General features: G+C 34.2%; 2 protein-coding genes, 1 long non-coding RNA gene and 3 pseudogenes across 6 annotated transcripts in view; 5 read left to right on the top strand and 1 right to left on the bottom strand.

Moving 5' to 3' along the window:
- LOC143567481 (uncharacterized) overlaps positions 1–27,497 on the bottom strand; it is a 167,077-nt gene that overhangs the window by 15,949 nt on the left and 123,631 nt on the right. The window lies entirely within an intron of this gene.
- On the top strand, positions 1,318–3,154 carry LOC143567437 (putative glycosyltransferase At5g20260; annotated as a pseudogene). The gene is made up of 4 exons (XR_013141417.1): positions 1,318–1,479; positions 1,599–1,756; positions 1,940–2,302; positions 2,487–3,154. The product of XR_013141417.1 is annotated as a putative glycosyltransferase At5g20260 (transcript).
- On the top strand, positions 5,209–6,752 carry LOC143565725 (putative glycosyltransferase At3g42180 pseudogene; annotated as a pseudogene).
- Positions 9,523–11,884, top strand: LOC143567447 (putative glycosyltransferase At5g11130). Its single transcript, XM_077053868.1, has 3 exons — positions 9,523–9,608; positions 9,980–10,337; positions 11,165–11,884. The coding sequence occupies exons 2-3, from the start codon at positions 9,993–9,995 to the stop codon at positions 11,831–11,833; spliced, it is 1,014 nt and encodes a 337-aa protein (XP_076909983.1). The 5' UTR covers positions 9,523–9,608; positions 9,980–9,992; the 3' UTR covers positions 11,834–11,884.
- LOC143567453 (putative glycosyltransferase At3g42180) lies at positions 14,508–19,074 on the top strand (annotated as a pseudogene). The gene is made up of 4 exons (XR_013141418.1): positions 14,508–14,991; positions 15,117–15,274; positions 15,350–15,708; positions 18,401–19,074. The product of XR_013141418.1 is annotated as a putative glycosyltransferase At3g42180 (transcript).
- On the top strand, positions 22,002–23,893 carry LOC143568893 (uncharacterized). Of its 2 annotated transcripts, none has more exons than XM_077054931.1 (2): positions 22,002–23,041; positions 23,673–23,893. In XM_077054931.1, exon 1 carries the CDS (start codon positions 22,112–22,114, stop codon positions 23,012–23,014), a length of 903 nt encoding a protein of 300 aa, XP_076911046.1. In that variant the 5' UTR covers positions 22,002–22,111; the 3' UTR covers positions 23,015–23,041; positions 23,673–23,893. The 2 variants fall into 2 exon arrangements, with proteins under 2 accessions (XP_076911046.1, XP_076911052.1); XM_077054937.1 differs by having other exon boundaries at positions 22,002–23,037.

A 27,497-nucleotide genomic window follows, 5' to 3' on the forward strand; every position in this document is an offset into this window, starting at 1 on the left:
TCTTGATTTTATTAGAAATATTATCTAAAATTACAACATGGGTTATAAATATGATTTTTGTTAAAAGAAAGTATAAAAACACCCTCATTTTTTTTATTGCAATATACATAACTTTAAATGAAATATGTAATGGTAAGACACTAAGACACACCTTTGTATTAAGAAAAGATATTAGTATAGTCAAAAGTTATTACAACAACCAATCGGACGTGAATTTAAGTTGGGCGGAGCTTTGTAACGAATTAGACGCGCGTTGTAATTAATAATACATCAAAACACATTATTACGTAGGATCAAAGTAGAAAGTTAGACGCATTATTGTAGTGCAATAAATACACCCGTTGTAACAGTTTTAGACATGCCGTTGTAAGCAACAGGCCTTTATAAAGTGTTTCTCTAATATATAACATGACTGATGTCAAATTCAAGAGAATAAAATTATATGATTCTAATATATATTTTATGTATAAAATATACTAAAGATTAACCAATGGAAATAGTTTTTGTTAAAATTTAGGTTTTAAATAAGCAACACAATAACCATGTTTCAAAATTAATCTAGTAAAACCATTTATTCTTTTTTCTAAATATAAACCACTCAAAGTTTCAATATTACTCAATTATTTTAAAAAATTTCTCTATATGCTAAAACCTTTTGATTTGAATAGAAACTTGTTCAGTAGTTATTGTATACTTATACTGAGACTATTATGAACTTTGTTTATTAGCTAGCTAATGAAATTTTCTTGCTATATACCTCATTATTCAAAAAATTATAAAAATTCTTTGATGCATTGACCAAAATTCATATATGTTTCATTTATCATTTAATTTCAAAATTTAAATTACTACTGGTCCAGTGGTATAATATCTCTACTCATAAATGTAAAGTTGTTGGTTCAATTCCTTGCAAGTGCAACGTAAGGGTATTATTTAATTTGTTGTTCAAAAAACAAAATTAACACTAAAAAACTTGATTAACTTTAGGTGAAATATCCCCTTAAAATTAATTAATTTTGTCATGTGCATACATATTTATCCTCTCTATTTCTTCAAAAACTTCATGTGCATACACATGAATACATTAATTTTGTCATGTGCATACATTAATAAATTAATTAATTTTGTCATGTGCATACATTAATTTTGATTAACTTCATGTGCATACACATTAATATTAGTATTAAGTCAAATTATAAATGACCTACATTCCTACTGTTTAGCGAAATTGCTTTTATTTGATATCATCTTATGTATACACACATATCCATATGCATATATATGGGAGCTTGAGAGAGGAAGATAATGGCAACAAAAATGGCAGCTGCTACAAAATTTATCATCACAATATTAATCCTACTTTCACTTCTTTTTCTTGAAATTTATGCTGATCAAACACAAAATCTTCCTTCTGTCTCTAATTTACCGTTAGCAGCAACCGCGAGACGACTGCAGAATGAAGCACCACCCAAGATCAAAGTAAGTTTATTTCATTTCTTTGTAGCAATATATGCTTCTTTATCATTTTCCTATTTTGAATGTTACACACATATATATATGGTTTTGTAAATCATTTTTCATGTGTATTTCTTCACTAGAAAAACAACAATCAAGTGGCAAGATTAGAGGCACAATTAGCTAAAGCACGAGATAAAATTCATAAAGCGATTGTTCAAAAATGTTTTGGATCATGTGAAAAGAATGGAAGTTTCGCCTTCGAGGGAAGTATTTACAGGAATCTATTCGCCTTTTTTCAGTAAGTGCTTAAATCACTTTTTATCTACAATCACGGGACTTTAACCTTCACCATTTTACCATTTAAAATTAAAACATAATCTTATGCAACACGTTGATACAGTTAGGCCAAAGTCCCTTCGATATTTTTGTAAATATATTAGCAATGCACGTTACTAACTTTTGGACCCGATTGATAATTCAGGAGTCATATTGAAATGAAGAAGACGTTCAAGGTATGGGCTTATAAGGAAGGAGACATCCCATTAATGCACGATGGTCCGATGAAAAGTATATACAGTTCCGAGGGTCAGTTCATTGAGGAGATGGAGCGAGAAGGAAACCCTGTACTCGCTAACCATCCTGATGAGGCGCACGCCTTCTTTATTCCGATAAGCGTAGCCAATATTGTTCATTACCTCTTTAATATATCAGATCAACCATACCACTTTGATGAGAAAATACAAAAAAAATACTCGAAGACTATATTGGTGGCGTTGCGGAAAAGTACCCTTATTGGAACCGTAGCAATGGTGCTGATCATTTCTACGTTTCTTGTCACGATTGGGTACGTATGTACATTCCTGGAACCAAACCTGATTTATTATAATGCGATATGTAAAAATGTATTATGCGGTTTTCATAGTTCTTGGCTCTCAAAAGAATGCATCCCTTAGTTATTATAGGCTTTGTAAAAAAAAAACCTTGTTCTTAAACATTACTTTTATTTTTTTGTCTATGTATAATAATAGGGGCCAGTTGCTTCCAAGGGAAACCCTAAACTCTTTAAGAATCTCATAAGAGTGCTTTGTAACGCCAACTCCTCAGAAGGTTTCGTTCCTATGCGTGATGTGTCGATGACGGAGGTTAATGGTCCATATAATAATATCCCAAGTGTAAGCAGCGGCCAGTCACCTTACAATCGTTCAATATTGGCGTTTTTTGCCGGTGGAAACCATGGTTATGTACGAAATAAGTTGTTCGAATCTTGGGGAAACCAAGAAGATAGTGACATTCAAGTCCACACTTACCTTCAAAAAGACAAAACTACACTGAGTTACTAAGCCAAAGTAAGTATTGCTTATGTCCTAGTGGATATGAAGTTGCAAGTGCTAGGGCGACCGAAGCAGTCTATGTCGGGTGCATTCCTGTAATCATCAAGGATCATTATGTTCTACCGTATAGTGATGTGCTAGACTGGAGTCAATTCTCGGTACAAGTTCCCCTTGATAAGATTCCGGATTTGAAAAGAATTTTGCAAGACATATCTTTCACAAAGTATTTAGAAATGCAAAAACGGGTAATGGAAGTGCAAAGACACTTCATGGTTAACTTGCCGGCTAAAGAGACCGACGTTTTTCACATGATTCTTCATTCGGTGTGGCTAAGAAGACTTAATGTTCGGTTTCCAAGTTCATAACTATTGAGAGAACTGTTGCTATCCTTTTTTTTCTTTGTTAATTTTGATAACTATTTGTATATCAATTAAATCCACATTAGTTGTATTCTTACTTAAATGTTAAATCCGAGTAAGCCAAACACAAGCTAAATGCTTTGCATCTGCTATGGTCCAAGGTGTTTATGGCGATTTATAAAGGAATGAAGAATGAAACGAACGGTTATTTATATATTGCATAAGCTATTCATGTAAGTGATTATCATCTTTTGCCTAATTGCCTAAACACGTTATAAAAATCAAGTGACTTAAAGAAACATGTTTAATTATCAATGTTTATTTTTATTTAATTAGACTTAAACGAGACTATTATGAAACTTGTTTATTAATTAATTAATAATTTGAAAAATAATCCTTTACAAATATTAACTAATTAGATTCATATTTGCTTGTAGCTTCTTGCTGCTTTCATAGTTTTGCCTTTTGTTTTAATGAAATCGTTCAAAGAAAAAAAAACTAGGATTCGTATATATTTAATTTTAAGCTTTAACATCTTTAATAAAATTTAATAATAGTGGAACAAAAATGAAACTTATGCTCAAGAAACATAGAAGTGATTTTAACGTAAAAGACGCCTACTTAACTTTAGGTAAAATATTCCCTTGAATTTAAATGAAAATTCAAACTTTGCATATGAATTATCTGTTTGACATTTGCATGCATATCTAAGTTGTCGTTGTGGACGCGTTTTAAACCCAAGTTAAAGCGCAATGCGACAATGTCTCTGTCACGTAGTAGTCGGACTTTAACAAGCAATTCCCTTTAAAACCTTGTTGTCACATTAAAGCCCCCTTTATCGCCTCATTAAAGCCCCCATTGTGATTTAACAACACCATTTCCTTGCTAAGCCCCTATGGCCCCACTTTTTTTCTATCCATTACCACCCATTGACACCCTACTGGCTCCCCCCTTACCACCCGGCCTTTAACGCACTGGCACAGTGTGCTGGGCGTTAAAGCCGGGCCATGTTACTTTGCCACCCTCTTTGCAGCCCACAACAACCAACCTTAAAATTGGTCATCAAGTTAAATGAGCTACATTAAATTCCTGCTGTTTGATAAATCTTATGTATACACACATATCCATATGCATATATATATTGTGAGCTAGGGACACAAAGATGGTGGCAGCAAAAATGGAAGCTACTACAAAATTTACCATCACATTAATCCTACTTTCACTTCTTTTTCTTAAAATTTATGCATCTTCAAATGATCAAACCCGAAATCTTCCTTCTATCTCCAATTTACCGTTAACAACAACCACGATACGACCGCAGAATGAGTTAGCACCACCCAAGATCAAAGTAAGTTTATTTCCATTTCTTTGTTGCATTAATATATGCTTCTTCATCGTTTTCCTATTTTAATTTACTTTTTTGAGCGAATGTTACTTTACTATTTACCTATTGTAATTAAATCATTTTGCATGGTATTTCTTTACTAGAAAAACAACAATCATTTGGCAAGAATAGAGGCACAATTAGCTAAAGCGCGAGGTGAAATTCATAAAGCGATTGTTCAAAGAAGTTGTGCATCGTGTAAAAGGAATGGAAGTTTAGCCTCGGAGGGTACTATTTACAGGAATCCATTCGCGTTTTATCAGTTAAGTGTTTAACTAATATAAAGAAGATGTTAACAACCAATTTGTATATAGTTATTTTAGGTTATTCATGTAAATATATACATATATTTTTAGAAACAATATCTCACATACTATCTAACGCTACCTATGAATACATTTTTTTACGGACAACCACGGGACTATAAATATATCCCTCACATTTTGCCTTTCAAGAAGACAACATCTTATGCACACACGGATACAACTAGGCCAAAAATCGATCTTTTGAAGTTGTTAGCATTTTTCGAGGCGTTTTCAATTTCATATATTTTTTTAAGGTGGTTTTCAAAGAATTAAACAACTCCAAAAGTTCTTTTTACCTCCTCAAGTGTATGTACTAATGATACTAGCATTGCATGTTACTAACTTTTAGACCTAACAGGAGTCACACTGAAATGACAAAGACGTTCAAGGTATGGACTTATAAGGAAGGAGACATCCCATTAATGCATGATGGTCCAATGAAAAGTATATACAGTTCCGAAGGTCAGTTCATCGAGGAGATGGAGCGAGAAGGAAACCCTATAGCCGCTAACCATCCTGATGAAGCGCACGCCTTCTTTATTCCAATAAGCGTAGTCAATGTTATTCATTACCTCTATAATCGTTCGGCTCCACCATACAATTTTCTAGAGAAAATACAAGAAATATTTGAAGACTATATTGACGGTGTTGCAAAGAAGTACCCTTATTGGAACCGTAGCAATGGAGCTGATCATTTCTTTGTTTCTTGTCATGACTGGGTACGGATGTAAATGTTAAACGTGTCCAACACCAACTTAAATTGAAGGCTCATAGAATCTTGTAAAATAATTAATATAATAACTAGTTTATTATTATAAGATAAGTTAGTCTTATTTTATTTAATCTTATTTGTTTTGGATTCAAATTCTGTATTTGAGTTAGTGTAGGATTAGGAACCGTGGGTTTATATATACCATTGGTTTAATGTGTTAGTTATTAAGGTTTTCTCGTTAGTCGTTTTCTTAATAAAAGAGTCGTAGAGAGTTCTACAAATCTCGTGATCGTGTTCTTGATTCACTTGCTCAAAGTTTAATAGTAAATTCCTTCAAATTTTATTTAAAAAATGTTTATTCTGAACTCATAATAATAAATTGAGTTGATCATGTATAACAACAGGGGCCATGGGCTTCGAAGGGAAACACTAAACTCTTTAAGAATGTCATAAGAGTGCTTTGTAATGCCAACTCCTCATAAGGTTTCGTTCCTATGCGTGATGTGTCGATGGCAGAGATTAACGGACCATATACTGGTATCCCGAGTGTAGCAGTGGCCTGTCACCTTACAATCGTTCAATCTTGGCGTTCTTTGCCGGTGGAAACCACGGTTATGTACGAAATAAGTTGTTCAAATATTGGGGAAACAAAGAAGATAGTGATATTCAAGTACACACTTACCTTCCAAAAGGTCAAAACTACACTGAATTATTAAGCCAAAGTAAGTATTGCTTATGTCCTAGTGGATATGAAGTTGCAAGTGCTAGGGCGACCGAGGCAATCTATGTCGGGTGCATTCCCGTAATCATCAAGGATCATTATGTTTTACCGTATAGCGATGTGTTAGATTGGAGTCAATTCTCTGTACAAGTTCCTATTGATAAGATTCCGGATTTGAAAAGAATTTTGCAAGATATATCTTTCGCAAAGTATTTAGAAATGCAAAAACGGGTAATGGAAGTGCAAAGGCACTTCATGGTTAACTTGCCGGCTAGAGAGACCGACGTTTTTCACATTATTCTTTATTCGGTGTGGCTAAGAAGACTTAATGTTCGGTTTTCAAGTTCATGAATATTGTATGTAGTTAGCCAAAAAAGACTGAAGATGTTTAACCCGTGTAGTACACGAAAAGTTAATTAACATACCTAGTATTTTGTATTTTATGTATTTCATATATTTTCTTTTTGGTTTCTTTGTTTCCTTTTTTTTTCTAATATATTTTGATAACCGTTGCTTTCTTTTTTATTTTGATTCACAACTATACGAGACATGTATTTGCATTATCTAGTTCTTTATTGGTTTGGTATCAGAAATTTTGTTAATATACTTCCTTTAATGCTAATCAATGTATTTCACCTTCTTTGCACTCCTATTTTATATCTAGTGCATGATATTGGCCAAATATTAGTTTATCATGTTATTAGGGTGTGTGTAGTGGGTGAGAATAAGGGGCTACAAGGGGCGATTTTTTGGAGAAACACCGCCCCCGGCGATAATTGGGCGAAAAGGGGCGGGGGCGGCATATATTTGTGGCTGATGGAGAATAATAATAATAATATAATATTTAAAGGACCGTTGTCAAACGGTCAATTTAAAAAAAAAAGAATTAAACAATATATATAAACATACACCCTTCTTCTCCATTTTATACACAAATCATACCCAATTTCTTACAAAAAATAAACAAAATGAATCCTAGAAACAACCCGAACCAACCGAACTACCAACTCCCTAGAAACAGCCCTCAAAACATAATGTCGGCGTTCGGTTCTACACCGCCGGAATCGGAGCCGTGGACGGTACCGGATACGCAAATGAATCCTACAAACAACTCGAACCAACCGACACTCGTGGAAGTCGCCGTTACCATGAGAGAAATCATCAAAAAAACAAAAAATATGTGTCGAGGAACTCAACGATGTCATGAAAGAAACCAACAATCAAAACGAAAAGATTGACCAAATGTTGGAATTGCAGAAATTAAGTGAAAAATACGAATCCCTCAAAGCGGCCGGGTCACACGAAGAGGCCGCATTATTGCAACGACAACGAATTGAAAAAATGCGCAAATATTATGAATATTAGTATGTTATCTAGTTATGTTTTTTAATATTTTTAGTTATGTATTTTCTTTTTAAATTTTAATGCATTATTAGTTATGTTTTTTAATTTTTTTGTTTTTTTAATTTTAATGCATTTTTATTTAATTATCTAAATAAATTGATTTTTATTTAATTAGTTTAGTTATAAAACGAAAATAATAAAATAACATACTGTGGGTCCAACTTGTAGCCCCTACACCATTACACCCCAAAAACAAATTTCCACTCCATACTGACTGGGCACCACGTGTCACAATTCGCCCCCAATTGTTGTCCCTGCACTACACATAGCCTTAGAAACAATGTAAATACATCACACATGTGATTTAGGGCAATGCAACAAAGTTTATTAAAAAAGTTGATGATAAAATATCAATACATACCTTTTATCGACAACGAGATTCGAGCACCGGGTAATGAAGAAGAAGAAGAAAAAAATACTACATGTATGTTATAATTCACGTAAAAAAAAATTTAGGTGATTTAACATATATAATATTCACATACAATATTCTCACTGTTAGGAAAATAATTCTTAGTTATATGAAATAAAATTATTTCAATTGACGTGGAAATTTGTCGATATATGATTTAAAAGAAATAACAAAAATAAAGAAAAAGTAACCGCGTGACCTATTTACAGAGGCTTTCTACAAAATCCTAAAAGAGAGTAAAATTTTAAAAGTCTTGAAAATGGCCATAAAAACCTATCAGAGAAAGACTAATTTATATTTCATGTAACACAGGTTTAATTTATATCACCACACACTAAAATATATAGAAATTAAACTCAGTAATTATTCCACAACGTGCCGCTTCTTTGGCCCAATATATGCACATTGAATCTACAACCATCAAACATACATGTAATTAAATTAGCCATTTTCATGTGAAATTGGAGTGAACGTTAAGGTAATGTCAAATTTTGAAACTCACTGCCCAAAATGTACTCCATACTCCTTGGTCTTTTGCATTAAGGTAATGCCATTTGGACTTAAAAATTTTAGACCGAAAAAAGAGTTGGCCAAATTTATGCCTTAGGCTATAACTTTTGGGTTAAACTATATATTAATTTTATGAATTACTTCAAAATTAAAAATGAAAATCAATAAGTTATGTTGTTTCTTCAGCTATGATTACACACAAAACCAAAACCAAACCGAAATTTCGGTTAAAAAAAAACTCATTCAAAACCAAACCGGCAGTTTTGTTTTGATTCGGTTATATCAGTTTTTTTTTTCCGGTTTATGTTTCATGCGCACCCCTCTTGTTTAAGTGTGCTAGATGAATTAGAATAGTACTGTAAACTGCATGTGCTCTCCAAACTTTAGAAATCACAATGACCAAAAATCACTATAACCAAGATCAATAAATACTTGATTAACTTGTAATTAAATAAACATGATACTAATAATAATATTATGATTAGCTGGTTATAGACTTATAAAATTAAGGCATACAATTAGGCATATATATACAGAAGATGATCAAGGGAAAACATAAATGGCCCCTACTACCAAATTAAACATCACATTTGTCCTTCTTTCACTTCTTTTTCTTGTTATTTTTTTATCACCAACAAATCATATCCATAATTTGACATTACCATCAGCCTCCAGGCCATCAACCTCCAGGCTTCTGCAAGATGAAACCGTACCCGAAATCAAAGTAATCATACATGCAACAAATGATTCTTCATCTTGATCTTCCTTCGTTTAATGTCAATATCTTGTTTTTTTTTTCTGATACACGGAAAGTTTTCTAATCTGTTTTAATTTTTGCCGGTGTTTATTGTTAGAGAAAAGATTCATCACTGGCAAGAATCGAAGAACAGTTAGCTAAAGCACGAGATGAAATTCGTAAAGCGATTGTTGAAAAGAGCTTTGCATCAAGTAACACAAATGGAGGTTTCAATCAAGAAGGAACCATTTACAAGAATCCATTTGCCTTTTTACAGTTAAGTGTGTAGTCATTAACTTTCTTAAGTTTTTGGTTAAGTTCATAGATTTTGTTTACTCGTATCGAAACCAAATTTAATATATTATGTAAATCTTAAAAAATCTAACCAATGATAAGTTGAGATTGGTTTAATAAAATTGTTGGAAGTGTAGTTGAATATTTGATAGTAAAGTTGTTTTTGAGGTGAGTTTAAGATCGAATCATGGATGAATCACATATTTAGAAAAAAACATGCCTAACCGATACTCACGAGTATACCCGTAGACCTTATGAGATGACAACAATCACATAATCCTTGAAATAATATTAAAGTTTTTCCATTTTTAGCCTTTCATTTTCTAACAAATAGATTTCTACTAATCATCCAGAAGCCATTATGAGATGACAAAGACATTCAAAGTATGGACTTATAAGGAAGGAGAAATCCCCTTGATGCATTACGGTCCGATGAAATTTGTATACAGTATCGAGGGTGACTTCATCGCAGAGATGGAGAGAAAAGGAAATCCTATGGTGGCTACGGATCCGGATGAAGCACATGCCTTCTTTATCCCCATAAGTGTAACTAACATAGTTCATTACCTTTTCAAGCCTAATGAAGTCATTGGTTTTCTAGAAAGGATGCAAGCAATACTTGAAGATCACATTCGTGTCATCTCAGAGAGATATCCTTATTGGAACCGTAGCAATGGAGCCGATCACTTCTTTGTATCATGTCATGATTGGGTAAGTAAAGCAGTAAAGCACTAAAGCTCTCAAGTAGGTTTTGACGTTCTTTTAGTATCATGGTGTGCCAAGCGACTTGGCAAGTTCTCTTGGTGACAGACGAACTCCATAGAGTTTCCTTTTTACCAAACTCGAGTTCACTTGTCACCTAATTAAGTGAACTTACCGAGTGAATCTAAAAGTAAATATAACTTCCAAAAAAATGCCTAAAAGTAACAAATCTTAAAAATTCATGAATTTTTTTGTATAAATAGGTGGTGTAGAAAATTGTTATGTGTTTGTAGGTGGGCTTTTAAAAACTGGATATAAATAGGTAGTTCGTTTCTTGAAAAAACAGAAACCAACCGATTTTCATAACCAACAAAATGAGGTGGCACATTGAAACTCGCACATGTACTTGAGATTCCTATAGTCTGCTCATGTGTCAAGCGGACTTGTATAATCCGCTTATTGAACAAGCAAACTTTAGCAAAATGACAAATTATAATGTTAGCAAAATGACATGTATAATAAGAAAATTATGAAAATACCCATTTTCGAAAACGGATTTCGACATTTACCCAAATTTTTGAATATATTCCCAAATACCCACCACAAACAACTTGTGAGGACTAGATTCTAAGAGTCGATGAGTACTTAACAAAACTAGTCGTTACAACTATTTTAGGCTAAGAAAATTGATGGGACTAAACAGGCCAGGACGAGTTCTGAAAACATCCAATTTTTATATTGCGGAGCACTTCCTTATAAGTTGTCTAGCTTACTAGATTAATTATATGCTATAATATTGAATGATACAAGTTTTGCATATGTATGTTTAACAATAGGGGCCATGGGCTACAAAGGGAAACATTAAACTCTTTACAAATTTCATAAGAGTGCTTTGCAATGCCAATAGCTCTGAAGGTTTCATTCCAATCCGGGATGTGTCCATGTCCGAGATCAAAGCACCATTCGAGAATATCCCAATTGTAAGCAGTGGCCAACCACCTTACAATCGATCAATCCTCGCGTTTTTCGCAGGTGGAATACATGGTTTTGTACGCGCAAGATTATTTGAATATTGGGGAAACAAAGAAGATAATGACATACAAGTCCACAATTACCTTCCCAAAGGTGAAAACCACACCGAGCGATTGACCCAAAGTAAATATTGTCTATGTCCTAGCGGGTATGAGGTAGCAACCAGTAGGTTAACCGAAGCAATCCATGCGGGATGTGTTCCCGTAGTGATCAAGGATCATTATGTTCTACCGTACAACGATGTCTTGGATTGGAGTCAGTTTTCCGTACAAGTATCGGTAGATAAGATTCCGGAAATCAAAAGAATTTTGCAAGAGATACCATTTTCGAAGTATTTGGAGTTACACAGAAAGGTTATTGAAGTGCAAAGGCACTTTACTCTTAACCTTCCGGCCAAACATTTTGATGTCATCCACATGATTCTTCATTCTGTGTGGCTAAGAAGACTTAATGTTCAATTACCTTTGCTATAGTATTTTGGTGCAGCATTCATTAGCATTTGTTGTATTGTATGCATATATTCATGCTTTATTACTTTCAATATTATTAGAAGATGCATTAAAGCAAATTTGTACTACTAATATATACCCGTAGACCATGGACACAAGGTCCGCCTCACTAGGGCACTTGAGAGCCTTTCTAACTATTAATTAACAAAACAAGATTATTAAGTTAATTACTTAATAATAATAATAATAATAATAATAATAATAATAAGGAAAATTGGTTTTTATTGGTCCCGGCTATTTTATTTTTGCCGGCGCTGGTCCCAACTATCATTTTGGCTGGCAACAGTCCCAACTTTCACGTTCGTTTCTTCCACCAGCCCGCGACTGACGGAGTACTAACTCCGTTAAATATTTGCTTATGTGTCCATCTGAGGTGTCAAAAAAACATTACATGGCAGCCAACGTGGATATGGTATTATACTTAACATATTGCATTCATAATTCACCCCTAATTCTCCAACAACACACCCAAATCAAAATCCCCAATTTATCTCAAGAACCCTAATTGAATAATCTAATCAATTACAATCTCAAAACCGATTAAAACCCTAATTATATCTTACACTACGCGAAGCTTCTACCGGAAGCTAACGGATCGATTAAAACCATTTCCAATCTAGTGATGGGATGTACGGCACAGGTGTGGCTGGACGTGAAGATGAACACCGACGGAACCATGCGGTTTACGGCGGACAGTGATTCGGACATCATGAGAGGCTTTTGCTCATGTTTGATTTCGGTGCTTGAAGGAGCCACGCCGAAGGAGGTGTTGGCATTGAAGACGGAGGATTTGGGAGATTTGAGTGTTATTGGAGTGAATCTGAAGCTTGATTCTAATTCTAGGGTTAATACTTGGCATAATGTGTTGAGTAGTATGCAGAAGAGGACCAAGGCGATTGTCTTAATGTTGTCAATTCTTCTAATGATCTGGGTTTGAGATTGTAATTGATTAGATGATTCAATTAGGGTTCTTGAGATAAATTGGGGATATTGATTTGGGTGTGTTGTTGGATAATTAGGGATGAATTATTAATGTAATATGTTTAGTGTAATACCATATCCACGTTGGCTGCCATGTAATGTTTTTTTAATACCTCAGATGGACACATCAACAAATGTGAAAGTTGGAACCATTGCCAGCCAAAATAATAGTTGGGACCAGCGCCGGCAAAAATAATAATAATAATACGTTTGTACAACCCAACCAATTACCAAACCAAACCAAACGAGGCAGTTGCTGATGCAGAACTTCGATTCTCAACAAAGGACTCGCCAAGATCCTCAAACTCGCAAGTGCGCTGAGATTTTCTACCTATTTGTGTAGTAAGTAATTAACAAGATAATTAAATAACTTAATGCTCAACCAAAACCAGTTTATATAAGAGTGATCCGTTTAATCATCTGCTTATTAGTTGAGCAAGTTTTTATAACATACGTGAATAACAAACTGTATGGCAATTAATCAATTAGATTAAACTATAGAAAGGAACATGTTGCTCTGTCGTCTCCCAAAATCTTGTTATGTTTTACAAACCCAACCAAACGAGTGGTTATCGGATGTAGAGCTAACGAGATGATCCTCAAAAAAGTGCCACCATTAATTAACAATGCAAGATTATTAAGAATTTAAGATACAATGCCGAGAAAAAAGACACAATGGAGAAAATAAACAAAAAACACAATGATAAATAAAAAAAGACACGCTAAATAACAAAATATAACACAATACCAAACAAAATGTTGAGTAATATAACACAATATTAAGAAAAAAAAAGTCATGTCAAGGAAAAAAGAAAAATAGCACAATGATAAATAAAAAGACACAATCTTTTCCGTATTGCCGTTTTTCTAGAACAAGGAAGACGGTGAAAATATTTTTGTGTTTTTACCATTTTTTGTCTGTTTATAAATTTTGAGTTATGAATTTTTTTAATTAGTTTTTCAGTATTTTTATTAGAGAATATTTTTATACTACAAATACTTCTCATTTTTTTCATTTTTGTCTCACTTTATAGAATAACATAACCTAGCTTCTTAGCAAACAAAAATCATGAAGTAAAATAAAATCTTGATTTCAAATACTCTTTCAGAAAATATATAGAAATTAAACTCATTTATTATTCTACAACGTGCTGCATGCCCCTTCTTTGCCCCAATATATGCATATTGGATCTACAACAATCAAATCCATACTCCATACTCGTAATTAAATTAGGCCTTTTAATGTTAAATTGGAGTAAACGTTAAGGTAATGTCAAAATTTGAAACTCACACATCCCAAAATGTGCTCCATACTCTTTGGTCTTTCGCATCACTCGAATCGGTTTTTGTTATTTTAAGGTGGGTTCTTTTGGTTTCGGCTTTTATCATTTGAGCTTGAAAATATTTCACCGAAAAAAGTTAATTTTAGGCCTAAAGCTTTTTGTTACTAAGATTCCTTTGATTATTATACATTTGGGCTATAACGTTTGTGCTTTTAAACTATATATTAAATTCTTATAAATGACCTAAAATTCAAATTAATAAAGAATGAAAATCCATAAGTTTGTTTCGGTTTTTTACGTTTTAATATTACATACAAAACCGAAACCAAGCCGAAAGTTCGGGTTTTATATAAAACATTAAAGTAAACCGTCGTTTTTATTTGGTTCGGTTATATCAGATTAGTTTTCTCGATTTTGAATCGGCTTTTTCGGTTGCACACACATGTATCTTATAATTAAGTGTGTTTAATAAATGAAAATACTATGAACTGCATGTGCCATCCAAACTTTAGAAATCACGATGACCAAAAATCACTATAACCAAGATCAATAAATTAACTTGATTAACCTGTAATTAAATAAACATGATACTAGTAATAATATTATGATCATTGATTCGCTGGTTATAGATTTATAATAGTCAGCCTTATAAGATTAAGGCATACAATTAGGCATATATATACAGAAGATGATCAAGGGAAAACATAAATGGCCCCTACTACCAAATTAAACATCACATTTGCCCTTCTTTCACTTCTTTTTCTTGTTATTTTTTTATCACCAACAAATCATATCCATAAGTTGAAACTACCATCAACCTCCAGGCTTCTTCAAGATGAAACCGTACCCGAAATCAAAGTAATCATGCATGCAACATATGATTCTTCATCTTCTTCCTTTGTTTAATGTCAATATATGGTTCTTTTCTGATATGAGCGTAAGTTTTCTAACCTGTTTTAATTTTTTCCGGTCTTTATTGTTAGAAAAGAGATTTATCACTGGCAAGAGTTGAAGAACAATTAGCTAAATCACGAGATGAAATTCGCAAAGCGATTGTTGAGAAGAGTTTTGCACCAAGTAACACAAATGAAAGTTTCATCCTAGAAGGAACCATTTACAAGAATCCATTTGCCTTTTTACAGTTAAGTGTCTAATTAAATCTTTTCTATTTTTAGCCCTTCATTTTCTAACAAATATATATCTACTGATGATTCAGAAGTCATAATGAGATGACAAAAGACATTCAAAATATGGACTTATAAGGAAGGAGAAATTCCCTTGATGCATTACGGTCCCATGAAATACGTATATAGTATCGAGGGTGACTTCATCGAAGAGATGGAGAGAAAAGGAAATCCTATGGTGGCAACAGATCCGGATGAAGCACATGCCTTCTTTATCCCCATAAGTGTAACAAACATAGTTTACTACCTTTGGACGCCTGATGAAGCCTTGGATTTTAAGAAAAGGATACAAGTTATACTTGAAGACTACATCAGTGTCATCGCGGAGAAATATCCTTATTGGAATCGTAGAAATGGAGCCGATCACTTCTTTGTATCGTGTCATGATTGGGTGAGTAAAGCCTAGCTACTAAAGAATTTTCTTGTTTTATGAAAGTTTTCGTACTTTATGGCAGTTCGCTAATCTTTGGAAAGATCTCATGTAGGTTTTGCCAAGTTCTCTTAGGTGACAAACGAACTCCATAGAGTTTTTCACCAAACTCTAGTTCGCTTGTCACCTAATTTTGTGAACTTGCCGCGCAACTATCTAAAAGTAAATGAACTTCCAAAAAAATGCCTAAAAATAACTAAGCTAAAAACTCACCATATAGAAAACTCACTAAACTACCCCCCCCCCGGTCCCATTAAAGTATTAACATTTCTTTTTTTTTTCCATTACAAATGTCTACTTTCAAAATTTATTAGCCAATTTTTAAGTTTACCCGTAAACACACACAACTAACATTATTAATAAACAATATTGATGGACCCAATTTTCAAGGGCATTATTGTCATTTGGTAAGCAAAGAAAACAATAATTTTATCTATCTTAAACTTTGTGTTTTCAAACTAAGACACTTTGACCGGGACGAAGGGAGTATATAACTGATAGAATGTAACATCCTAAAATTTTAATGATGAATAAAGGAAGTTATGTTTAGTGATTTCGCGTAATTGATTAATGTCGGGGAAGGAGCGGGTCTTGGACTTGGATTAATTGAGATGGGTTAAATGAGAATGGGATTTCAGGGATATAAATACCCCCAAAATCCCAAAATATCTTCATTTTCCCCCACTCTCCTAAACACACACATACACACACACCAAGCTCACCCAAAACCGCCGCCGGCCGGGCCGAGAAAGAAGGAAGGATCGAGCGAGGTCCGGGTAAGAGAGAAAGATTAGTGGTGATACCAAGATAAACGAGATCCAAACAAGCTCAAAAGGTATGATTCTTGATCTTGGAAGTTTAAAGATCCGAGCTTTTAGTGTATAAACGACCGAAAATGGTCGGGAAGTGTAGGGGTAGTATTGAACCTTAACAAGGGTGTTAAAATCGCCCGAAATGTTGATCAGAAACCGAAACAGCGGACATCTGGGCAACTTCGCCTTCATCTGGGCAACTTCGCCTTCATCTGGGCAACTTCGCCTTCAAGCGATGAACTTCGCCTGCAAGCTAAGTTCGCCTGATGAACTTCGCCTGCAAGCTAAGTTCGCCTGATGACAAGTTCGCCTGAGGTTTAAGTTCGCCTGATGATAAGTTCGCCTGAGGTTTAAGTTCGCCTAAAGCTAAGTTCGCCTGAGGTTTAACTTCACCTAAAGCTAAGTTCGCCTGAGGTTTAACTTCGCCTAAAGCTAAGTTCGCCTGAGGTTTAACTTCGCCTAAAGCTAAGTTCGTTTAGAAAATAAATTTAAAATCTAATGAAAAATGTGTTAAGACAGTTAATGGAAATAAAATTTTTCCAAGCTGACCTGGCAGCTCGACCCCAGCCAGGGGCTCTGCCCCTTGGACCCTGCTAGGGGCTGCCGCCCCTAGACCCCGCTGCCAGGGGCGCTGCCCCCGGACCCCCGTTCGTTGTGGGTAGTAATTAAGACTAGAAAGATGTTATAAGTAGGGATAGTTAAATTGATATGTATACTTGTTATACAGTCAGCCGTGCACAACTGAAGAAAGGGATTACGATCAACGGAGAACGTAACCGTGTTCAGTTGAGTTTCTAGCCCCATTTATGTGTTATGTTTTCGGGGCTGTGTGCATACTCAACATGTTTGATAATACACTTATCCTAAGAGATAAGTGTATGCCTTATGTGGATAATGTGAAATGTATGAATGATTGCTTGATGGTACGTGAACGATCTTCGGATATTGCACGTACTGTCAGGTTGTAACGCTATGTATAAGGTAAGTATGTTATGTATGTTTATGTGTATGAACATGATAGAGATAATAGAAGAAAGAAATGATAATGTATGGTTGTATGGTTACGAAAAGGGTACCGAGCCCTAATAATACTCGAGGTATGATGTATGGTTGTATGGTAACGAAGACGGAATCGAACCCTACTAATATTCGAGAACTAGGGAACCGAACCCTACTAATATTCGAGGAAGAAGGGTACCGAGCCCTAATAATACTCGAGGAAAGAGGGTACCGAGCCCTAATAATACTCGAGGAAAGAGGGTACCGAGCCCTAATAATACTCGAGGAAAGAGGGTACCGAGCCCTAATAATACTCGAGGAATGTAGGTACCGAGCCCTAATAATACTCGAGGAATGTAGGGCGTAATGCTCTTTATAACATAAGATATGAAAGTAAGTTAATACAAAAGAAAGTAAGAAAGTATGAAAGTAAGAAAGTATGAATGTAAGAAAGTATGAAAGTATAAAAGTATGAATGAAAGAATATAATGTTATGTGAATGGTATGATTATGTGATTATCTAGAACTCACTCAGCGTAGCTGACTTTTAGTATGCACGCAGGTGAGTAGGATGAGGCAGCTCGCTTGAGGAGACACATGGCACTGAACAAGAATCTGGCATCTGAAGACCTATGATGTGTTAATTTTAATGCTTTAATGTGAAAGACAATAAATGTTTTGAGACAAGTTATGAATTATGTAAAGTTTTATGAAAGTTTTATATTCCGCGTAAATGTTTTAATTAACTCTGATATTTAGAACTGTGTTTATGAGTAAACCCAACACGAAAGTAGGGTTACCGGTAACGGGGCCTTACATAGAATATATGCATATGTTTGCAGGGGCCTTCTGTTTCACGGGGAAACCCCAAATTGTTTAAAAATTTCATAAGAGTGCTTTGCAATGCCAATACCTCAGAAGGTTTCATTCCAATCCGAGATGTGTCCATGTCCGAGATCAAAGCACCATTCGATAATATCCCAATTGTAAGCAGTGGCCAACCACCTTACAAACGATCAATCCTTGCGTTTTTCGCAGGTGGAATACATGGCTTTGTACGAGAACAATTATTCCAATATTGGGGAAACAAAGAAGACAATGACATACAAGTCCACAATTACCTTCCCAAAGGTGAAAACCACACCGAACTATTGACCCAAAGTAAATATTGTCTATGTCCTAGCGGTTATGAGGTAGCAACCAGTAGGTTAACCGAAGCAATCCATGTGGGATGTGTTCCCGTAGTGATCAAGGATCATTATGTTCTTCCGTACAACGATGTCTTGGATTGGAGTCAGTTTTCCGTACAAATACCAGTGGACAAGATTCCGAAAATCAAAAGAATTTTGCAAGAGATACCATTTTCAAAGTATCTGGAGTTACACAAAAAGGTTATTGAAGTGCAAAGACACTTTATGCTTAACCTTCCAGCCAAACACTTTGATGTCATCCACATGATTCTTCATTCTGTGTGGCTAAGAAGACTTAATGTTCAATTACCTTTATTATAGTATTTTGGTGTAGCATACATAAGCATTTGTTGTATTGCATGAATATATTCATGCTCTTTTACTTGCAATTTTACGGAAAAATATACTAAAGTAATTTTTTTCTAAACAACAGTTTTTTTTTACTACTAATGCCACTAGGCCATGGACACATACACTATGTAATTAGCAATCTAGACTCCAAAGTCGTCCTAAATCACTCACGATTTTTTCATGTTTTCAGGTTTGGTTAATCGGGTTTCGAGTGCCTAAGAAAAAAAAACAACTTAGATTTATAGCAACGATACCATAATCAACTAACTGTTTTCACATACTGATTTCAAGGAATATATATATATACATTCATGTAACAATATTCTTTCCCATGCTAGAATATATCGCTTTTATTCTGATCTAGAAATATGAAAACCAACCAATTCACATGCAACAACTTGGCCCAATTTTTTTTTTTTATTCAGTTTCATCTGCTAATATTTTTAAAGTTATCATCAAATATAAAATTACTTATTAAACATTTTTGAGATTATCGTTTTGTGTCACTTGCACATATATTGCTTACGTACCGAATTTTGTGGTATTTATATTTATTTGTATATAAAAAATCATAATTATGATTTTTTACAATATATCATATCATATCATTTAAATTATATGTGCTTTTTTAAAGAAAACCATATCAAATCAGCTTAATTTGTGGTATTTTTATCTATTTATATAGTTTGTGGATATGGTTTAGTTCCTTCATGTGGGTCTTGATCGAATCTGTATAGAGGAGATGATAGACTGATGGTGATGGGTGACAATGGGGACGGCAATGAATAGGTGACGGTGACAATGGTGGTCGACAATGATATACAGAAATTACGTTTTAACTGTAGAATTTCCCTCTCATTCAACCATTACGAGGAAAACATGTTGGTGACATTTAATTTGGAGATTTATTATGGTTATTATATCTATGGACAAAACATAAAACATTCTGATATGTTTTGTGAACATTGCTTCTCAAAAATAATGAGATGGTATATATATCTTAAACAAGTCTTAACATTTACTTTCGTAACTTAATAAATGACAATTAATGTACTTAATAACAATATTTCTCGATTTATAACAGATTTACTGTTGTAAAAGTTTGAGTGGAATCCAATAAATAAAAAACATATTAAATCTTAATTAAGATGCATGAATTTGTTATGCCAACTTGCATAAGTTGGCAGGACCCAATCGCCCATTTCAAATTCACGTGAACTCCTGCTCATCTGGTACACATTGTATCTTATGTATGTGATTCACTTATTTGGTCGCATATATACGATAAGGAAAAAGATTGCTATGAATCATATAAAAGAATTTATTATATATACATGGGACTGTTTGATATCTTCTTAATAATTAAAAGCCTAATCTGAATCGGTCAGAAACAGAGAGTTTGATTACACCTTTTAATCGTTCATTGAGCTTCTTAATAGTTAAGTTTCAGAGGCAGAGGCATGTTGAATAATTCAGATGTTACCTCTTAATCAGTCGGATATCTTATTAATTCAACACTAGATTTCTAAACAATTCATGTGTAATCAAATATTAAAAATCTTATTTCATGCATCACTTATAAACCAAGCAGTTGAAATGTAATATTATTCTAGCTACTCTTCACCGGTGACAAGTTCTTGCGCCCCCCCCCCCCCCATCTATCGCCCCGATTATCAGGCTGGGTGTGGGGGGGTGTACTTGTCGCCTAAATATACCAATGGCAAGCCTTACCACCTACTTGCATGAGCACGTACTTAGTATACATAACTTAAACTTATTAGCATGCAATAAGATCCATAATATAACTTAGGTAGTGTTTCATCCAAAATAACTTAATAGCATATCCAAAAGTGACTAGTAATGACCCATTATGGCCCATATTGTGTAAACATTTTTTATACATATATGGGTTTAAGGGTCGATCATACATATGGGTTCAAGGCTTGTTATGACTTATAATAATCACTTCTTACGACGTACTCATTATAATATGCAGGATGCATGGGGGTCATTATAAAACAATAGTCAATAGGCCGGGCAACATACATTGATAAACATACCATATATAGTTAATTTAGGCCGATGATCAAGAACGCGATATTCAAAATACACGTTGAGAACGTACGACAAATATATTGGTTATTATCTTTGTAAAAACCAAAGGGAAGTAGAAGAAGAAGTAAAATTTGGGAAATAAAGAGGTCTTAGTAGGAACAACAAAGTGTATTTTTATCTATACCTAGGGAAAGAGGTGGCCATAAAGTAAAATTTAGAACACTCCAAACCAACACTAAAACTCATTTAGAGCACCATATATGTTACAATGGAGGGAACATATCACGTATCATGTAGTAGTGTTATGTTGGGGATGGAAGGAGTGTACTAAAAATGGATTCGCAACGAATTTTGATGTCTTCTCTTTCTCGTTCGTTTCGCTTTGTTTGCTTGTTTATTTTTTCCGTCTTTCGGCTTGGTATTCTAGTATTTGGTCTCATACTTTTGTGTTTTGTGATTTCTAGCTTTTTGCTATTTGTATTTATGTAAGAAAAACAATTTGATTGTCTCCGGTTTTAAGCTTGAATTTTAAGATGTTTATTGTAAGTTGCCATTATCTTTTGATTTTCAAACTTTATACTAATTTTGAGTTGGACGTGAATGAAGGTGGTTAATGACATTTACGAGTTTTTAAATTGAATTTTATTTACAAAAATCTTTGGGTATTAAAGCTTGTGTGAACATCGGTTATTACATGCTAATTTGTTAATAATTTAACTTGTCATGTAATGAAAATATCCTTTATCAAATAGTAAACAAAAACAAAAAAAACTTTAATCAAAATCAAAGTTAGAGATATATATCATGTGATCATTATTCCTCATTATTCCAGCTAAGGTGTGAGAATAGTACACTCCCACACTCTCAATATAATAACACCTCCTTCACCTCACTTGCACATCAAGTGCTCAAAATGGAGTCCTCAAGAAGAAGCTCACTGCTCTTCTTCTCATCTCCATGTTCCTCATTTCCACTGCCACTCCCATCACTCTTGATTGTCATTGTGGCCAACCTCCTCACCTCCACCCACCATCCACCCATCCACCCATTGTCAAACCACCAATCACTCGTCCACCAATCGTCAAACCACCAATTACAAGACCACCAGTCGTCAAACCACCAATCGTCAAACCACCAATTACCCTCCCACCAGTAGTCAAACCACCAATTACCCTTCCACCAGTCGTCAAACCACCAATTACCCTCCCACCAGTTGTCAACCCACCGGTTGTCAAACCACCAATTACCCTTCCACCGGTAGTCAAACCACCAATTACCCTCCCACCAATAGTCAACCCCCCAGTAACCCTCCCACCAGTCGTCAAACCACCAGTTACCCTCCCACCAGTAACACTCCCACCAGTCGTCAAACCACCAATCACCCTCCCACCAGTAGTCAACCCACCAGTCGTCAAACCACCAATCACCCTCCCACCAGTAGTCAACCCACCAGTCGTCAAACCACCAATCACCCTCCCACCAATTACCCTCCCACCAGTTCTCAACCCACCAGTGACCCTCCCACCGGTACTCAACCCACCATCAGGAGGAACACCAGCAACACCATGCCCACCATCACCATTTGTGCCAACACCCGCGGCTACTTGCCCCATTGATGCACTAAAGCTTGGAGCTTGTGTGGATCTTTTAGGTGGGTTGGTTCATATTGGGTTAGGTGACCCTGTAGTGAACCAATGTTGCCCTATTCTTGCTGGGTTAGTTGAGCTTGAGGCTGCTGTTTGCTTGTGTACAACCCTAAAGGTTAAGCTTTTGAATATCAACATCTACTTGCCACTTGCTCTTCAGTTGCTTGTTACTTGTGGCAAAACACCACCTCCTGGTTACACTTGTGCTGTTTAAGTTTCAAGATCCCATTTAGGCAACTCTCTTTGTTCATGCAAACCCTAACCCTAGCTAATTATTACTCTCTCTCTCTCTCTCTCTCTCTCTCTCTTTTGTTTGTGCATTTACTTTTGTGTTTTATTCTTTTGTTATCTTAGTTAAGTAGTTTATGAAATTTAGGTAAGATATATGTTCTTTTTTTCTTTATTTTTTTAACAGCTAATTTTCATTTTCCATCTTTGTCTCTTCTAAGGCGTAAACTCTTTTGCTAGGTAACATCAACGCATTTACCACCATATCTCACAAGGGTGGGGCAAGATATATAAAAATAAAATATTTTATGAAATATATTGTAGGCTCAAAATCATGTTATTCATATTGGTAGTAAAAAAATGGCAATACTATATGAGAATATTTTATAATTTTACATATAGTACATTTTTGACATGCATGTGTTAAACACATGTTACTATTTATGAGTTGGACTTTTATAAGTTATTGTAACTAATTTTAATATTTACTTTATGATGATATGATTAGTTTTTAAAATTTTTAAATCAGAAGGCTAATTAAAAATTAATTTGCAAAACAGTTATGTAAAATTTAATCTATATTTTGTAGGAGTCAAAATGAACTCATCAACTAATTAACAATATGCATGCATTGATGCAGAGACAGGATTGATGAAGCCATGGATAAACTCAAGAAGCTACTCTCTTTGTTTGGGATGTTTAAGAAAATTAGTTTTCTGTTGTTTTGATAAATGTTTATTTGATTTTGTTTCAAATATGATTAATGATCATAAGTGTTTAATTCGACGAATGGTTTGTTATGTTGATGTAAGGACGTATATGAGCACTAATTATTCAAGAAATTTAATGATTTACGTGTTAATAACTTTTCGTAGACAATTTTGTTTAGTTAATATCTTGCAATTATTGACGGTTGTTTGAACATATATTATTACGGAGTATCTAGGCAATTCTGTTTGTTGGCCGTTAAAAAAAATTACAAGCAGATTTAGTTATTTATTTTATTATAATTTGTGTTGTATAAAATTTCATGTAGGTAAAACAATTAGAAAATTCCTAAAATATTCATTTTTATCAAAGAGATTCCAAGACTAGCCCCTTGTTTTGAAAATCTCTAAAATGGTCACTTCAAAAAAAGTCGGCTATCATTTTTCATTTACCATCGGTCTGTTTTTATTTGTCATCCTCCCGATTTGTAAACCAATAAATTCCTTCCACACTACTACATAAATAGGTATTTGGTACGGATTTTTCGCTACGGAAAAAATCGGTAGCCAATTTTGCTACGAAGTAGCTACGGATTAGCTATGGATATATTTTGCTATGAGTTAGTTACGGATATTCCGTTGCGAAAAAAAATATGTAGCAAAATCTGTAGCAAACTTGGTAGAAAACTCTGTAGCAACAAAATCCGTAGCAAAATTACATAGTTATAAAATCGTAGCAAACTTCTATAGCTATAAGTCCGTAGCAAAAAAACGTAGCAAAATTTCGTAACAAATAATTTGTAGCTAAAACTTCATAGCAAACAAATTTGTAGCAAAATCTGTGACTAATATAGCTAAAAAGACGACGTTTATTTTTATAGCTAAATTCGTAGCAAAATTTTGATTTCGTAGCAAAATTACGTAGCAAATAATTTAGCTACGAGACTTGTACTTACGGACCAAAACTGTAGCAAATCCGTAGCAAACACCAGGTTTGCTACAGATTTGCTACAGATTTGGCCGTAACAAATAGCTCTTTTTGTAGTAGTGCCACCTGTTAACAAGATTGGTCATCCAACTGTTTTTTTATAAAATTTCAACCGTTTATAAAGAAAATCCGACCAATTCTATGGAACCTTGAAGAAGAAGAAGATAATAATTTTAGAGGGTCAAAGTGAGTGGAATTTAGGAAGAACATGCGAATCTTTTTATCAAAGATTGGATCTTGGGATTGAATATTGGGAGAATAATGGTTATATTAATTTAATTAATTTGGTCGGATTTTTTTAAAACAATCGGACTTCATAAAAAACGATTGGACCGACCAAATTTTTTTTAAGAATGGTCGGATCGGCCAATCTTGTTGACATGTGGAAGGATTTTATTGGATCATAATTCAAGAGGATGACAGATGAAAACAAGCGGCCGGTAGTTTCTGAAATGGCCATTTTAAGAATTTTCAAAACAAATGACTAGTTTTAAATGTGTTTGATAAAAATGATAATTATTTTCCCTAAAAATGTGAATTGTGAGATGAAAGACAACAAACGAGCCAAAAGTATATAAGAAATATATAACCGAGACTATTTTCCTTGTTTTTATACAGATTTTAGGTATCAAAATAATATAAAAGATTTGTTAATTGTTACTAGCCAAATGCACAACATGCTTGAACAGTGTCCGGTCCCTTGGATTTTGTACATGTTCATTTCACGGGTCATCTTAGTTCACATGTCATATTCATTTCACGGGTTCTAATAATGGTTGAATATAATTCTATATGATTGAAGATTAAGATTTTATTTTATTTTTTTCCTGAATGGCTAGGAAAATTTCTGGCTCCTAGCAAGTTATAACCAGAAACTCGAAGTACATATATCATCCTTGTATTAGACAAACACCGACAGCATTAGGTAAAACTATATATCAAAATTACACCAATAGAACCAATCTAACTATAAACCTCTATATCTATTTTTCACCCATAAAAAATTCCAAGAGGCCAGATCTCCTCGATGATTTTTGGAATCGAAATGTGTGTTATGTTGAAAAGCATATCATTCCTAGCTTTCCAAATAAATCAACACGTGATATAGATAGTTGGTGGTTATAGTGATAAATCATATATTTTCTCTTTAAATCAAAATCTTTTTTATTATTATTATTATTATTATTATTATTATTATTATTATTATTATTATTATTATTATTATTATGTTTTGAAAACTCTTATTACATTTACACTAAACCATACACTTGGTCTCACTTTTATATCCATATTCTAACGTTAATAACCTTCTAAAGTGTTTAATATATGTTATGACATATGAATATCTGTTTGGTTTTAAATAATAATGTTGTCAATTTGACAATTATTGCATGGTTTGAAGTTGCACAAGTAGACATAGTAAAAAGTTCAAAATGAGTAGTAAATGGGTTTGTTTGTTAGGCTATGCGTGGTGGAGGGGCTACAATTAGGGGCGAATTGCGTCGTGTGACGCCCAATCGCAAGGGGTAAGAATTTGTTTTTGGGGTGTAATGGTGTAGGGGCTACAACTTGTAATATAATATATATATATATATATATATATATGTGTGTGTGTGTGTGTGTGTGTGTGTGTATATAACACACACACATCCATACATGCTGGCCCCACCACCACACATTTCGCCCTTCTTCCAGGCGACAAATTGTTGTCGCCCCGCCCCTTATCGCCCCTTTTCTCGCCCAGGGCGGTGTTGTCGCCTAAATTCGCCCATTTTCGTCCTTTTTTGTTGCCCACTACGTATGGCCTTAGCTTTTGTGTTGAAGAATGAAATAGACTAATAGGGGACCACTTGGATATGAATGCACGTGACAATTGTTTGTCATCACTATATTCAAAACATGTGGTTGCATCATTTCTACATAGAAAATCTAAATAACCATATTCTACTTTGTTATATTTGTATATTTAAAGTCAATCCTCCAGCACAAGCTATGTTCTTTTTATGTAGTTAACTGAGCATGGTAAAAGTTTTCTGGTAACATGTTTTACCAGAGGAAAAAAAAGATAATGATGATTCAAATTTGGAATTACTTTATGTCTCTGTTTAACAAATGATTTTGGTACCATTGAAGTGCTCTATCTTCAAGATGGATAGTTACTACCGATCTGTAAACGAACCGCACTAACACGTATGGGACATGTTAGTGTTCGTTCATTTAATTTTAACTGAATATAAACTAACTGAATATAAACACGAACATTCAATGCCGGCTTCGAGAAGGGGAAATTTTTTAAGGCCAAAGGCGAAAAAAAAATTGGCCTTAAGTAAAAGAAACATTTTGTTGGGTTTAAACAATTTAATATTAATGGGTTTAATTGGTTATGATTTGGTCGTCGACTACCCTCTAACCCTCTAAGGCCGGCCCTGCGAACAGTTAAACGAATGGATATTTTTTGTTCATGTTCGTTTGTTAAGAAAATGAACAAACACGAACTAACAAAGTTGAACAAACCTGAATGAAAAACAAACACCGATTGAAGTCTAATACATGCTATGTTTAAAAACTATAAAATTACAAAGTTAAACGGGTTAACGGAACATAAACCAAATGAACATAAACGCCAAAAACATGAACAAACGATATATATGAATGAACATTCATGAACAAAACATGTGTTCATTTGTTTATTAAATAAACAAACTAGCTTCCTAACAAACTGTTCATCAAACGTCTAGTTCATTCACAGGCCTAAATGAAATGGCACCATTAAG

This window comes from Bidens hawaiensis, unplaced genomic scaffold (genome assembly GCF_021521415.1).
Source record: "Bidens hawaiensis isolate Kalapana, Puna unplaced genomic scaffold, B.hawaiensis_p1.1 tig00001236_1, whole genome shotgun sequence".
Classification (NCBI taxonomy): domain Eukaryota; kingdom Viridiplantae; phylum Streptophyta; class Magnoliopsida; order Asterales; family Asteraceae; genus Bidens; species Bidens hawaiensis.

What these genes read in the sequence shown, in the direction of transcription:
- LOC143567447 (XM_077053868.1), top strand. Translation starts at nt 9,993, where the DNA reads ATGACAAAGACATTCAAAGTATGGACTTATAAGGAAGGAGAAATCCCC. An exon ending in TTGTATCATGTCATGATTGG is followed by an intron (nt 10,338 to 11,164) that starts GTAAGTAAAGCA and finishes GTTTAACAATAG; the next exon opens with GGGCCATGGGCTACAAAGGG.
- LOC143568893 (XM_077054931.1), top strand. Translation starts at nt 22,112, where the DNA reads ATGTTCCTCATTTCCACTGCCACTCCCATCACTCTTGATTGTCATTGT.